At 44.2% G+C, this 16250-nt stretch overlaps 1 protein-coding gene across 1 annotated transcript in view; it reads left to right on the top strand.

Annotated features, from left to right (window-relative positions):
- The window catches only part of RHOC (ras homolog family member C), a 29370-nt gene extending 20251 nt beyond the window's left edge, over positions 1-9119 (top strand). Inside the window, exons 2-5 of the mRNA XM_048498073.1 lie at positions 1949-2106; positions 4083-4203; positions 6319-6449; positions 8207-9119. Of these exons, the coding sequence (XP_048354030.1) occupies positions 1951-2106; positions 4083-4203; positions 6319-6449; positions 8207-8380 (582 nt within the window). The 5' untranslated portion in view covers positions 1949-1950 and the 3' untranslated portion in view covers positions 8381-9119. The remainder of the gene's footprint in view (positions 1-1948; positions 2107-4082; positions 4204-6318; positions 6450-8206) is intronic.
- Positions 9120-16250: the final 7131 nt, after the last annotated feature.

The following is a 16250-nucleotide window of genomic DNA, read 5'->3' as shown; positions in this document are numbered from 1 at the left end:
GCTAGCAAATTTGCCTCTCCCCTCCATGCTTCTGGCTTTTCTGACTTCCATTTTCTGGTTCTGTCTTTTCTGACTTACATTTGGGGTTGGGTTGGGAGTTATTTACAGCTGCTGAATTTTATCTGTTTATTTTATCTGTTTACAAATCCACTGTAGTTGTTCCATAAACATTTGGGGGGGTGTTGACCAGTGACATCAACATTACACTTTCTGACTCTGTTGGATACACTTTGTTGTGATGAAATTTCAGTATAGAAATTCTGTGACACATTGATGATGCATGTTGATGATAAAATCACTGATGTGTTTGATTCATCGAGTCATGAAAATGTCTCAGTAGACTGGGATGCTATGAGCAAAAAGTAATGGAGACAACACCATTAGAAAGAATGTCAGGCGAGAAAGCAAATGTTGAGATGTCACACATTTCTGGGTATGAACATTAAATCATTCTCTAACTGTGGGCAGGTTTATCTTCATTTATACTTAGTAATGAGACTTTCTTCCGAAATTAAAAGTTGATGGGAAGAAATAAGGGAATACCATTATTGAAATAAGAAATAAGATAATACCATGGATGTATTCATTTGTTTTCTGTTTCAATGAAAATCCTTGTTTAAATTGTGTGATTTGATCTAATATCCTGAAATGGTTTTTTAATGTTCTAATCATAGTTGTGAAACATGTGGCCCCGGGTTTAGATCTGGTCCCTTGAGAGGGCTTATCAGGTTTGTGAGCCTGCTGAGGGTAACTCCCCCTCCCCGCCTTGTTCCTGATCTGGCCTGGCGAGCCACCCCCTCACGACAACCCCCCGACAACCCCCCCCCAAGTTGTGAGCTTACCAGCAGAGGCAACTACCCCAGTGCCAACCATCTCCCACAGTGCTGATCTGGACTGGCAAGGCTGCTGCAGTATTGCCTAGGCGGCCACCCAGTGGTGGGATTCAGCAGGTTCGCACCACTTCGGCAGAACTGGTTGTTAAAATGGTGCTTATAAAAATCAGTTGTTAAATTATTTGAATTCCCACCACTGGAACGGTTGTTAAATTATTTGAATCCCACCACTGCAGCCACCCCTCCCCCCCCCCAGTGCTGACAACTGTGCTGGCAGTGCAGACTTGACAGTCAAAATAGCTGCCCCCTCCTGCAGTGTCAACTTGGACTGGTGAGCAGAGAGCTCACCAACCAAGGCAGCCACTCTCTGGGCCTGGGCCCGCCTGGTCACATTTATGTAATATCCTACCCTCAATACAAATGAATTTGACACCCCTGGTCTAATATTTGCCACCTTAAGATCTCTGTACTGGGTGGAATGTCAGCATGCAAGGCTTCTTGTTTACAGCAGTGGTGTAAACACAAGCTGGTAGCAAAGAACCTAGTGGGGAGGAAGGGAATGGGCTTCCTGAGCCTTCTTTTTTTTCATGCATTGGAGTCAGCATTCTAGGGTCATAACCAGCCGGAAAAGGTTGGCAACAAGGCCAAGGAAGGCAGTCTGGCACACAGCACCTTGCATTTTCTCTTTCTTCCTGGTAACATCAGTGTCCTGATCCCACTAGAACCAGGAAGAAGGAATCAGAAGGTTGGGGGTGGGGGAATGGGACAGTGCTACACACTACTTCTTTCCCACCCCCATACCTGTTCTGTACCATTTCCCCCCTCTTTTCACACCCCCTTCTCTGTGTTTTGAATTTATGCATTCAGTGTGCAGGTAAAACTTAGTGTTGGGAGAATCCATCTAAAAATATAGCGCTGATATTCTAGTTTTCCCAAGCTTGTTCTTAGTGTTGTCTTTGGGTTTTCTTAATGCGAACTGATCATGTGTCTGGTGTGGAACAGGTACAGCCCTATCTCTTGCCCACAGTGAATTATCAACTCTCCAGTTATATTCTGTGATGTTCTAACTTCCTAGTGAGTAGGATTCAACTCCAGCCTTCCTTCTGTCTCTACAGCTATGGCAGCCATCAGGAAAAAGCTAGTGATTGTGGGAGATGGTGCCTGTGGGAAGACCTGCCTCCTCATTGTGTTCAGCAAGGACCAATTCCCAGAGGTCTATGTACCAACTGTCTTTGAAAACTACATTGCTGACATTGAAGTAGATGGGAAGCAGGTAATTCTTTGCTGCCAGCAGTTTGCCTTTTTGATCCTGAGAGCTCACTGCAGCCTTTATCAGCTTGTGTGTCAGTTCATCTATAGCTGATAAACTTCATAGTAGCCTTTGCAGAAATACCCTTGGAAAATGAAGTCATGTTCACCTCTATTGAAGCTTTGTTTTCATCTTTATAGAAGGAACATCTAAAGTTAAATGTTCCTATCGGTGTAAGCCTGATGATATTCTTTAAGCCCCATTCCTTATTTTCTTGAGCACCCAACTGACAATAGTCTGATACAAGATTGGAAGCATGTGGATGAAAACAGACATAAGTCAATTGAATATTAAACCCACTCCAGATTGGCCTCTTTTCAAAATGAACTGAACCCAGGAAGGCCTTGTTATCTGGACAGTCTTTGTATGTACGTACCATGTAAATATTTCAATCTTCCTCATAACCCTACTTTCAGTTTTTCTGCCTGCACAGATAAAGTGGGTGGCCACCAGAGACTGGCAGTGGCTCATTGGTGGCACCTGGCTTTTGGCACGCCCCTCTCCCTTGCAGTTCATCTTGATTTCACACTTGCTCTTTTAGATGCCAAACAAAAGCATTTTTATCCAAGCTTTTAATTAAAAGGATATTTTAAGGCTGTTTTTTACAGTCATCTTCTAGCACGAGAATTATTCTGAAACTCATTTTATGCTGCTGTGTTGTGCTGCTTTTAATTCTTTATTATTTTTAATGTGTTATTTTGTGATATGTTTTACTTTATAAGCTGCATCAAGCAGGGTCTCTGGAGATCTTGGTAGCATACACATTTTTCAGTAAGAAAAAGATTTTTTTAAGAAAGACAAAATAAAAAGACCCAAAAATAATAAGGAAAAAAAACACTGGGAAAGTGAAACTAAAGAAGAAAGGAGTAAAGAGAAGGGGGGGGGGGGTTGCTTCTAAAAGCCAAAAGGCTACCACACACCTTCTGATCCTGGATGTTTTCAGAACTAGTGGGTCTATTAATGATCTCCAACTAATTCACCCATCAAATTTAAGGTCCCCAGGGCTCCTGGGGAGGCCGGAGTCAGACCCCAGCTGCAGTTTGCCCCTTTCAGAAATGTGTGGCAGGAAGCTCATAAGAACTAATACCAGTTGAAGTGCCAACTTCCCCGGAAGTCCATACAAAATTTCTAAATAAGTGTATAGATATTGGCTATCTTAAATAAAAGTTAAACCAGAAACCTACCTGAAGCATGAGAGGTGTATGTGAAAATCTAAGTAGGAGTCTAAACCAGATACATGGGTCAGTAGAGCAGAAAGGAGAACCAGCCTTGCAGCTGCTTCCAAGAGGAAGTATACTTCCCCCCCCCCCCCTCAATATCTGTTTAAGACTGTAGGAGAAATCTGTTAAGAGTGCTTGCTCATAGGACATAGTGCAAGTTCATAGACTACAAAGAGTCTTGAAATGAGTTGTCTTTGTAGAAGTCAGAAATGAAAGGTGTGATCAAATCCGTGATCAGGACAGTAACCTTGCTGAGAAAATGTGTGTTCTCCCTAAGGGCACACTACACAACCCACTGACTCAAAGAGTTGTTAACAGTAACTTCTATATAGCCATTCCGGAGAGAATTATGGATTTCACACTTTTATCTGTCTTTAGCTACACTTCTAAACTTTGCTATCTTGCATCGGTCAGAAGAGCCTTGACGTTTTCTGACAGCTTTATGGTCTTCTAATACACTTTAGTGGTGCCCTTGAGGGTAACTCTGCAGAACATCCCTATAAAGCAAAAGATGTAATGGTCCTAATCAATTACTAGGCTAGGCAGCTTAATTAGAGCAGATGTTATGCCAGGTAGCCTTATATCTGCCAGAGAGGCACAACAGTGTGAAGTTACAGGGGACACAACATGCTGCTTCCCTGCTTGCTTCAGTCTCTGTTATTATCCAGAGGGGGAGAGTGATTGAGCTGGTTACTGATACAAACTTCCCTCTGTCTCTAGGTGGAGCTGGCCCTTTGGGACACGGCTGGGCAGGAGGACTATGACAGGCTGCGGCCCCTCTCTTACCCAGACACTGATGTTATCCTCATGTGTTTCTCCATTGACAGTCCAGACAGTTTAGGTAAGACTATAACCAGCAGGCCCTGACCTGGATAGCCCAGGCTAGTCTGATCTCATCAGATCTTGGAAGCTAAGCAGAGTTGGCTCTGGTCAGTATTTGGATGGGAGACCACCAAGGAATGCCAGAGCCACTATGCCAAGGCAGGCAATGACAAACCACCTCTGAACATCTCTTGCATTGAAAGCCTGTAGGGTTGCTGTGTGTCAGTATGATGGGAAAAAAAGCAAATAAAATGAACAAAATAACTAGCAGGGTTATGAATACACAGGCTGTATTATTCTGTTTGTTACTCTGGTAATGTGGATTTAGGAGGTTCTTTTGGAACCAATTGGAGCAGCAGTGATCATTGGAGATCGCTGGACAGAGCTGAAAGAGCTGGCTTTGAATGTGATTGACCTTCTTGGGCATTCAGGATACATGTGTAAGGCACTTGGCCAGTGGCATGACGCTACAGACGGAGCAGCGGCTGGGCCGCCAAGGGGGCGTGGCAGGGGCATTCCCAGCTGCAGTTTCCCCTTGTTCTGCCTCTGTGCTTGGCCACTGAAGAATGCAAAAGGAATGGTAATAAGCATGCAGTGACTGTCTCTGTTTTAATCCTGCCTTATGTGGTTTCCCCACCCCCCTGCTATGAGGTAGGTTAGGCTTAGGGTGAGTGATCAAATTCACCACTATCCCATCCAGACACTGATGTTACTGTGGGCATGGTAGCTGAAGAGGCCTTGTGGAGTTTGTTGCTACCTAAGATAAGTCTTTAAGTGAGCAAACTTTTCAGTAACCAACCAGGAAGCTCATCAGAACATTCCCAGCTTTGGTTGCTACTTTCCTCTTCTAAATGTATGATTTCTGTACAAGTGCCAACATCTGTAGCACAAGAATGCTGGTATACGCATTCTGACCGACCTTGTAATCCAAATATAATTTGCAAACATATTTGGATCCTTTTAAGAATTTGCAGGCAAAAGAAAGACACCTGTTTTCTAGAACAGCAACAATTACTTTTGGCCCCATTCAAAGTGAGGAGGGGGATCCACCCGTGAGTGGTGTGCAGCTGCTTTGGTGGGTTTGCCCTCCCCAGGTCACTTACCCCAGTGGAAGAGTGAAACTGCTGCTGTGTGGCCGCCACTGCTGGACCCAGTGGTGGGACCTGGTGCAGGACGCTGCAGCACTGTTTCTGCAGCTCCACTTCCAGCACAGTGGCGGCAGCCCAGGTTTGTGACTGGAGGAGGATTTCGCTGCCTTATGCTTATGGTGGTTAGTTTAGACTTAAACCACCATTCTTGCTGTCCTTTGAGGGTTTTGTGGCAATATAAAATAAAATATTGCCTTATATTGGTAGAGAGCCAGAATTTCAGAGTCAAAAGGTTTTGCTCATAGAGTCCTTTACAGCAGTTATCAAGACTTATGGGGCATGACCTCCAAGGTTCACATTGAATCTTTTATATATTTTAAAAACTCTCTTCCACATTCAGGACAGTACTGTTTCCTCCGTCTCTTGAAATTTAGTGAGCTTGGTTGGCTTCTGGGAGGGGGGAGTGTGTACTGTGACCTTCCTAATAATTCTTCTGCACAACTTGTAAACAATTTGGGAGTAGGACATCAACTGCTAAAGTCATGAGAGAAAGAATGAATAAATGATGGCAGTATTTGTCAGAGCTGGAATCCACATAGATGGGAGTTTGCATCGTATGTTTGAGCTTTTCTGAACAGTTCCTTCTTTATGGCAGTCTTTCTTTGCAGCTGGTCTAGGCTGTGGATCTGGGGTTTTGGTGGGAATCTCCTCATGCTCAACTAAGTCACATTTTTCTCTTTAGCTGGAGTAAGAGTACAGTGTTGCCTTACATCTGTTATAGGGTGTGGTAAATGAAGGACGCTTACAGTAGCATGCTGGCCAAGACTCTGAAAATAAGACTGCCATTGTATCCAGCTTTGCTCTTAGCAACAGACCATGTCTGTCTTGTCCTTTGGCTTTGGGGTGGCTGATTCAAAAGAGCATCTTTCTTCCTACATGTCAGGGGATTATTCCCTTGCATCTCTCTATAGTATGTTAGTGTCTTTAACGTAAAACCTTGTCTAATTGCAAGAATTTCCTCTGGTGTGTTTAACTTTTTTTTCCAGAGAACATACCAGAGAAATGGACGCCAGAAGTGAAACATTTTTGCCCAAATGTACCCATCATTCTAGTAGGAAACAAGAAGGACTTGAGAAATGATGACCACACTCGCAGGGAACTGGCAAAGATGAAACAGGTATGGTCCTGTAAGTGCCACTCCTCTTTTGATTTCATTAACTTTTAGACATGAAACCTTTCCATTACTTTTAAGAATAGGTAACTTCTTTGACCCATTCTTGACCCTCCTACCAGGTAGAAAACTTGCACCATGTTTAATACTGATTATGGCAATCCTGATGTAGAGAATCAGCCACATGGAAGGTAGAGTTCTGGTTTTTCTGTGTACTGAAGATAATATGCAGACTGACCCTAAGCTTATTTCTCATATTTTGATGGCAAATAACAATTCTCTTGTGAAAAATATGAGGCCGGGGGGGGGGGGCAGGGGGGCGGTTGAACTTATTTTGATGAACCAAACAATCTTAGTTTACAAGACTCATGTGATTTTTTTAAAAAAAATAGTGTATTGAGCTGAAAATTTTTGGAGAAGACAAACTTCAAAAGTTATTGGGGCAAAAAGCAAACTTTCCAGTGTTTAGGTTTTGTGAAAAACACATGTATTAAATTTACATCCCACCTTTCTTCCATCATAGAACTTATATCTCTGTAGCAGAGTTACCTAAATGCAAGGGGAGGGGAGGGAGGGGTGGCATGCAAGGGAGGGGAGGGAGGAGGCCCGGCATCTGGACATGGCCCACCCACCCTAGCGGAGGGAGAGGGAGGGGAGGCATGCAAGGGAAGGGGGGAGGGAGGGAAAACATGCAAGGGAAGGGGAGGGAGGGGTGGCATGCAAGGGAGGGGAGGGAGGGGGCCCACATCTGGACATGGCCCACCCACCCTAGCGGAGGGAGAGGGAGGGGAGGCATGCAAGAAAAGGGGGGAGGGAGGGGAAGCATGCAAGGGAAGGGGAGAGAGGGGTGGCATGCAAGGGTGGGGAGGGAGGGGGCCCGGCATCTGGACATGGCCCACCCACCCTAGCGGAGGGAGAGGGAGGGAGGTGCCCTATGGGGTAAAGTGAGCCTAGTGGTAAAAAAAGGGCCCTAATTTTAAAGGGTCTGCCTGGCATTCCTGTAGCACCATGAACTTGGGCTGGAACTGTGTAGATGAGACAAGGTATTTTTGTTTCATCTTTATAGTGCCTGAGTGTCTCGCATAGGGTTACATAGAAAGGTTGTCCAGAGAGGCTCTGGTCCCCCAAATTCCAGTGACTTGGGAAAAAAACACCGATTAAGCCTCAGCTGACTGTTAAATCATAGTGAAAGTGGCAAAATGTTCTCCTGTATTTTTGCAAGGACCTGTAATGATCAGAAGTGCTTTTTGGTGTGCCTGTCTGAGTCAGATTAGGGAAATGTCTTACCCTGTGCCTAGGGGTGTAGTTTTATAAAACAGCACCCAGGACTAAACTATAAAACAGAACCACGCCCCCCCCCCACATCTGTACCCTGCTGAACTCCACATGGAGCTTAAGTGTGGGCCCAGCTGGTTTTCCATGCCCCCAATCTCTATGTGGAGATCAGGCAGGGCAAGCTGACTGCTCGCACTCCCAAATGTGGTGAACGTGGGTAGAGCAGTCTCAAGCTCCACATGGAGTTTGGGGCCGAGTGGGCCCTGCTCACTGGCATTCAACTGCACCCCTGCCCTTAAATCCATATGAAGTTCAAGGCTGGGGTGCAGTCGTGAGGGGGTGGCTTTGCAATGCGCCCCCAAGGAAGGGGTGCCCAGGGCTCCAGCACCTACCGTGCCCCCCCCCACTACACCATTGCTTGCATCCTTATTTGAAATCAGATGTTGGGCAAGCCTTCACTATTTTCCTGCTTTGTTTTTCTCAATAAGGAGCCAGTGAAACCAGAGGAAGGGAGAGAGATGGCAAACAGAATCAATGCTTTTGGTTACCTGGAGTGCTCAGCCAAGACCAAGGATGGTGTGCGGGAAGTGTTTGAAATGGCCACTCGGGCTGCCTTGCAAGTCAGGAAAAACAAAAAACGCAAAGTCTGTCCCCTCTTTTAACAAGGGAGCATTGGCAAAGGAAGTAACTGTGTTGTCTCAGCTGTATCTGTCTTTCTACACAACTCATGGATGCAACCTTGGGGTTGGGAGAAGAGCTGTTAGCTCTGTCTAGAGTAAAAATTTAACATGTTTGTTGTGCCCTTTGTCCCCCCCCCCCCCCCCCACTAGTTAGGGCTGCCTGGGGCACGCTTTGATAGAGACCAGGTTGCTGGAATCTCTGGGCCATACTGTCCTCCCCAGCACCTTTCATGTTTGAGGGCCAGACATTTCTTGAAACCTCTCTGTAAACACTGTTGTTTTTGTATGAGGCAGGCTATGTACCTGAATTAATTCTGTATTCTCTTCACTCCCATTTTATATCAATCTTGCCGTTTGATGCCTGGTATAGATTAATTTAATCTATCATCTTATCTTCCCATTCTTGCAAATTAAGGAAGCCACATTTGATTGCTGAATATTGCAGTCTGTGGAGTCATTCCCTACTTAAGATGTGTAGCACTTGCCTCTCTCTACACAAACTTGTTGAAGCAAGTGGATGCCTTGCCAAAATGTCCACCTCTATTTCTGTGAGGAGCTGAGCTCTGTTGTCATCAGAAATGTTTTTTTGCTCTGTGTTGGTGGGCAGTGCCTTGTATATTATCAATTCTGTATTCTCTCTACTACTATTAAATTAAATCAGATCTTGAAACAAAATGGATTTTGTATTTTTCTATTGGGCCATTAAAGCACATGAAGCTTGTGTTGTGTCTATTGCCTTCTTCCAGTGCAGTTGAATTGCATTTGAGTTCTGCTGTTGGACTTGAGAAAAGTTGTCATACATCCACACCAAACTTTCCATGGAATATCTGTTACCTCATGCATCTTTCCTGGAAACACCTTGCTCACTGAAAACTAGCACAGCAGGGGACAGATTCTAATTTTGGCTTTTCCCCTGCAGTTAAGTTTTTTTTATGTGCAGGGAGTAGTTTTTCTAAAGCAGGAGCATCCCAAAATTTGATTTCCCACCTATATACTCTGGAGTGGTACAGTCTGTTTTCACTAATCTACCATATCATTCCAGTGTCATTCTGCTGAATGTGTAGATTTGCCTGGTGTACATTCTGTTGAGAGGGAGGGATTCCTTGATGCACTCATAGGGATTGGGAACCAAATTAGAAAAATAGCTTTTGAGACTGTCTCTGCATGCTGCCTGTGTTCTTCCAACTTTCTAATAATATCAATTTAGATGCAGTAATGGGAATTTGTGATTGGAGCTTTCGACTGTACTTTCTAAAACACAACTGCTCAGGACCTCACTTCAGAGCAGGAATGTATGGGAGTTAATTCTTTCCCTCGTGCTGAAATGGCCTCCACAGAGCTTCTGTTTTGCCCCATTTGAGACAAGTTCATAGACATTCAAATAGCTCTGTGTGAGAAAATGCTGTTCTTTATAGAGAAGTGTGTGGGAATGCTGGTCTGAGACACTGTTTTCACACAAGGTATTTCTGCAAGTCCAGCCCTTTAAAGCTTCAGGGTTTGCTTGGATATCCAGACTTATCCTGAGTGCTTTCACTTCTGGTTTGAGGATTATCCAGGGATTCCCCTGGATATTCCTTCATTGTGTGACTCCACTAGGGGAATACCAACACATCTCTGTGGACCTGATTCTGTGTCCTCCAAAGATCTCAATGATTAATCAATGCAGATGCTTAAAAAAATCAATTGCTTTCTAAACAGGCAGCTGAGGCAACTTACTGTAGTTGAAAAAAGGGATAAGATACACCACCCTGTACTGCTGAAAATATATGATCATAAGAACATAAGAACATAAGAACAAGCCAGCTGGATCAGACCAAAGTCCATCTAGTCCAGCTCTCTGCTACTCGCAGTGGCCCACCAGGTGCCTTTGGGATGTCAGTCAGAAGCCTTTATTGGCATAAAATAAACATACAAAATCAGCATACAAAATTTGCCCATTATTGCTCACAATTATAGACACTGGTACTAAAATACTAAATACTAAAATATATACATGGTCCTTCTGTAACTATAGGACATTCCTTCAGCTAAGTTAACTCACTTAAACGTCATCGGATACTGACAGAAGCTAGCAAAATTACTGCTGGCTATATGTGGTCATAATACATAGACATTGGTTGGTATTCATCTAGACTTACATCTATTATTGTTAGCAGAAATTTTGCTACATTCTCACACACTGTGGGATCCATGTTGTTCAAAAGCATAGGTATCTTAAGAGCATCAGTTAGATTGTTATACAGAAATGGGATAAGTACAGATTGTGACATTCTGATTTTTGCAAACCTTACACAATGAAAGAGGGTGCCTTTGGGATGTGAACGCAATGGCCTTCTGCGGCTGTTGCTCCCGATCACCTGGTCTGTTAAGGCATTTGCAATCTCAGATCAAAGAGGATCAAGATTGGTAGCCGTAAATCGACTTCTCCTCCATAAATCTGTCCAAGCTCCTTTTAAAGCTATCCAGGTTAGTGGCCATCACCACCTCCTGTGGCAGCATATTCCAAACACCAATCACACGTTGCGTGAAGAAGTGTTTCCTTTTATTAGTCCTAATTCTTCCCCCCAGCATTTTCAATGAATGCCCCCTGGTTCTAGTATTGTGAGAAAGAGAGAAAAATTTCTCTCTGTTAACATTTTCTACCCCGTGCATAATTTTGTAGACTTCAATCATATCCCCCCTCAGCAGCCTCCTCTCCAAACTAAAGAGTCCCAAACGCTGCAGCCTCTCCTCATAGGGAAGGTGCCTCCAGTCCCTCCAATCATCCTTGTTGCCCCTTCTCTGCACTTTTTTTTTCCTATCTCCTCAATATCCTTTTTTTTTTTTTTGAGGATCGCGGCTGACTCAGAACTGGACTTACAAGTACTCAAGTCGCGGCTTCGCATCCACTGCTTTAGAGTATAAAGGGCATGACAATCTTTGCAGTTTTATTATCAATTCCTTTTCTAATGATCCCTCAGCATACAGTTTTCTGCCTTTCACAGTTGCTGCCATGCATTGAGTTGACATTCCCATGGAACTATCAACTAAGGCAGCCTAAATCCCTTTCCCTGGTCTGTGACTGTGCTTTATGGCACTGACCCCTTGTAAGCGATGTATGTGAAGTTTGGGATTTTTTTTGCCCCTATGTGCAATTCTCACTCTTTACATTTTGCTACATTGAACTGCATTTGCCATTTCTGAGCCCACTCACCTAATTTATCAAGGTCCGATTGGAGCTCTTCAAGCAATCGCTTTGTGGTTCCTCACCACCCATACATAATTTTGGTATCATCCTGCAAAACTTGGCCACCACGCTTACCCACCCCTACTTCCAGGTCATTTTATGAATAAGTTAAAGAGCACTGGTCCCAAAACGGATCCTTAGGGGACCCACCACTCCCACGACATCTCTCCATTGTGAGAACTTCCCATTTTACACTCCACTCGTTGTTTCCTGTTTCTCCAACCAGTTTTAATCCATAGGGAGGACTTCCCCTCTTATTTCCTTCTCGGCATTGCTGAAAAGGTTTTCTCAACAATCTCTGGTGAGGAACTTTGTCAAAAAAGCCTTTTAGGAAATCCAAGTAGACAATGTCCACCGGTTCACCTCCCTGTCCCACATGCCTGTTTACACCCCTTCAAAAAGAATCTCTCTGAAGTAAGTTTGTAAAGACAGGATTTTGCTCTCTGCAAAAAGCCATGCTGACTCTTTCTCAGCAGGTCTTGCTTTTTCTGCATGTTTAATACAATTTTATCTTTAATGATAGATTCTACTAATAATTTACCAGGAACCAGATGTCAAAACTGAGCTTGGCCCCTTGTAATTTCGAACAGGTCCCCCTAAGATCCTTTTCCTTTTCTTAAAGATTGGTGTGACTGATTGGCCATCTTCCAGTCTTCAGGGGATGGAGCCCTGATTTCAGAGGATAAGTTGCATATTAAGAGTGAGAAGATCAGCAATTTCATGCTTGGAGCTCTTTTAAGAACTCTTGGAGTGAGATGCAATCTGGGCCAGGGATTTGGTAACATTTAGTTTATCAATGGCTGCCAGAACTTCTTCTCTTTGTCACCACCGCTATCTTCGGGCTTTTGGAGTTCCTCGGATTCGCCTCCTAAGAAGCTTTGGTTCCAGGTGCAGGAAGTGTTCCTCACCTCCTCTTGAGTGAAGCAAGACAGATGCAAAAGAATTCATATTCAGCTTCTCTGCAATCTCCCTGCCATCTTTTTAGCACACCCTTTGTTCCTTTTGTCATCTAACGGGCCTACCGCTTCCCTTGCTGGCTTCCCTGGCTTTTTTTGATGTACTTGAAAAGAACTGTTTTGTTGCTGGTCTTGATGTTCCAAGGCCATGCCGTTCCTCATGTAATCCTTTTTTTTTGCCTCCCCTTACAGCTAAACTTGCTTCTCTTTTTGCCACCATTTTGTGTTTCCCTCTCCATATTCCTTTCTGGCATCAGCCAAACTGGACTTCCCATTTTCTAAAAGACATTTTCTTTTTTCTGATAATTTCCTCAACCTCTCTTGCCTAACTTTTCATGGTGGCTTTTCTTTTACTGGACTAGGTGCTGCCTTTTTTCCTAACCCTGTAACAGGAACACATTCCAGCTGAGCTTTTTATTACCTGTGTTTTTTTAAATAACCTCCAAGCAAAGCATCCTGTGGACAGTTTTGACTTCCTCTTTTGATTTTCCCTTTCAGCTTCCTACAAGCACTATCCCCTCATCTTTGAGAAATTTCCCTTTCTTGAGAGGCGAATGTAACTACATTTCAGTAGTTGCCACTTGTGCGCATGCGGAGATACTGACTCTGACAGCATTGTGGTCACTGTTCCCTATCGGGCTCAACAACACTGACTCTCCTGCACTCCACAGGTCCTGGGTCCCACATGGGGAATTAGATCTAGGATCACCTCTCCCCTGGTTGGTTCCACAAACCATCTGCTCTTAAGCCACAGTCATTTAGCATATCCAGGAATGCTCTCTCCTTACTATGACCTGAACATGCATTTTTCTCCAGTTTATATGGGGATAGTTAAAAGTCAAACCCACATTACCACTACATTTTTTGTTTTGTTGGCCTCCTCTAATTTTTTTTTCTTTTTTCCATCTCACAGAGATCCTCTTGTGCATCTCTTTTGGTCAGGGGGACGCATAATATATTCCTAATATTAAAACTTTGTCCTTCCCACACCTGGTGCACTGATATCCACAGTGATTCTGTGAGGGGAACTCAGCTCCCCCCCACTGCACTGTCTATTTTATGTGATACTATGCTCTCTTTGATGATAAAGGGCAGCTCCACCCCCCCAGTAATGCGCCCTGTCCTATCCTTTCCTATAGGAGCTCTGTAGCCTGGTATAACAGCATCCCACTGGTTCTCCTCATTCCACCATGTCTCTGTAGTGCCCACTATATCAAAGTCCTCCTTCAAAACTCTGTACTCTAGCTCCCCCATTTTAGGTCGAATGCTTCTACTATTAGCATAGAGACACCTGTATACCCTGTCACTGTCCTTAACCTGGGATGTATGTGCTTTACCCTCAAGTCTTTTGTAGACACTATCCCTTGTCACATGCACATTGCTATGTTCCTTGCTTGTATGTGGTTGATTTAGAAAAACCTCCCTTTCTGTATGCAACCCCATAGATACTGTATTCCGAACCGAAGTCACCTCAGCTCCTGTCAGCTTTCCCCCAGTGATCAGTTTAAAAGCTGTTCTGCCACCTTTTTAATGTTGAGCGCCAGCAGCCTGGTTCCTCTTTGGTTAAGATGAAGCCCGTCCCATTTGTACAGGCCTGCCTTGTCCCAAAAGGTTCCCCAGTTCCTGACAAATCTGAAACCCTCTGCCTTACACCACCTTCTCATCCACGCATTGAGACCCTGTATCTCCGCTTGCCTAGCTCGCCCTGCGCGTGGAACGGGTAGCATTTCTGAGAATGCCACCTTGGAGGTCCTGGACTTCAACCTGTTTCCTAGCAGCCTAAATTTAGCTTCCAGAACCTCCCGGCTACATTTCCCAATGTCGTTGGTGCCAATGTGGACCACAACTGCTGACTCCACCCCAGCACTGTCTAAAAGCCTATCTAGACAAAGCGTGACATCCGCAACCTTCGCACCAGGCAGGCAAGTCACCATGCGGTCATCACGCCTCTCACAAACCCAACTCTCTACATTTCTAATGATCGAATCACCCACTACAAGGAGCCCCCCACCTCCCCAAGGGGTATCCTCAGTGCGAGAGGATAGCTGATCACCAGTAAAGGAAGGGATCCCATCTAAGGGAGCATCTTCCCCCACCTCAGACTGGCACCCTCCATCCCCAAGGCCTTCATTCTCCATGACATCTGAAGAGATGTCACCTTTGGAGTGGGACCCGGCTGTTAGGTCCCTGAAAGCCTCATCTGTCACCCTCTCTGCCTCTTTCAGCTTCTCCAGGTCTGCCACCTTGGCTTCAAGAGAACGCACATGTTCCTTGAGTGCCAGGAGCTCATTGCAGCGAGGGCACACCCACGACTTCTGTCCTAGAGGCAGATAGTCATACATGTGACACTCAGTGCAAAACACTGGAAAGCCCCCATCCCCCTGCTGGCTTTCTGCCTCCATATCTGATTTGTTTAGATATTTAAATATTAAGCTTTTAGTCACTGCCCCCCTGGAGCTATCTGCACGTACTATCTGTCAAATATGTCCTTATTAATTTTTTTAAAAAAATTAAATTAAAATTGCGCGCGCCGTTAGGTCACATTTTTAATAAGCCGTCATATAAAGTTGGGCCTTTTGGTCTGCTTTGTGGCTCTTTACTCTTTTGCTTTCCCATAGTATGAACCTGGTGAGTGGTAGTCAAGAAAATGGTTGCATGATTATAACTTGGGTCCCCGACATGGACCGCCAAGTATTTTTAGAAAGCAAATAATTTTTTTGACACCCATCACAAAGCAATTCAGTTTCCAGGGCTGCTATCAGATGGGTCAGAAAGATGGTTGAGCTTCTTCCTGAGAACAACTACAGGCTAACGGGGGGAGCCAGTCTTCTACTCAAAGCAACAGCCTTTTCTGCCGATACCACCCTGGTTCAAAATTCATATTTAGCTATTTTGCGGCATGACTCAATCACAGGAACAACTTGCAGAAGATAAGATGTAACTAGATAGATATTCCTAACAGCAGTAGAGAGATATGGCAACCTGATTTTTGCATCTGTTTCTTTTAACCTCTTCCCCAAGCAGAACAGGACTTCTCTAAGCTACCTTGTAAGTTCCCAAGTAGCATAGGGATTATTGTCAATATTTATAGACAGCATCATCATGCCAAGACTACCTCAGAAGAGTCTTCTTCCTCTTTTCTTTGCTTCCTCATCAGAAAAAGAGCCAAACACTGCACCAGTTTTTCCAATATGCAGATCTCCTTGGAGCCAGTGGACAATAGTTACTACTGGTACCATTCACAGCTCTTTCTCAACAAACAGGAATAATAAACAATGCCATGACAACAAAGGAGGTTGTTGCACCAGTGGAGACAATGTAACTTCAACAATTCAAAAGCTGAGATCAGCTTTTGGGTTAGTAGCTACATCCAGTAAGATTTCTCACATGGGCAACTGAGTTTTGTAGTGATACCCTTATTGACTAAACTGGTATTTTCTATAGCAACATGAATTGATACATTATTTCAGCCATACTTCTGTGAGTCATACAGTAATCATTGCCCAAATATATTTGTTCAAAGTATGCAGAAGGTCCATGGGTTTCCATAATCCTGAGGTAAATGTCGCAGATGAAACTGTTCTGACATCAATAGTATCTACTCTACATGACTCCTTTAACTTGAGCTGTGGGGGAATAAAGCATGGATCTTTTCCATGCTCAAAGTCAC

The sequence above is a fragment of the Sphaerodactylus townsendi genome, linkage group LG05 (assembly GCF_021028975.2).
Source record: "Sphaerodactylus townsendi isolate TG3544 linkage group LG05, MPM_Stown_v2.3, whole genome shotgun sequence".
Lineage (NCBI taxonomy): Eukaryota > Metazoa > Chordata > Lepidosauria > Squamata > Sphaerodactylidae > Sphaerodactylus > Sphaerodactylus townsendi.
The sequence above is the reverse complement of the archived record's forward strand: the minus strand, read 5'-3'. Positions and strand labels throughout refer to the sequence as shown.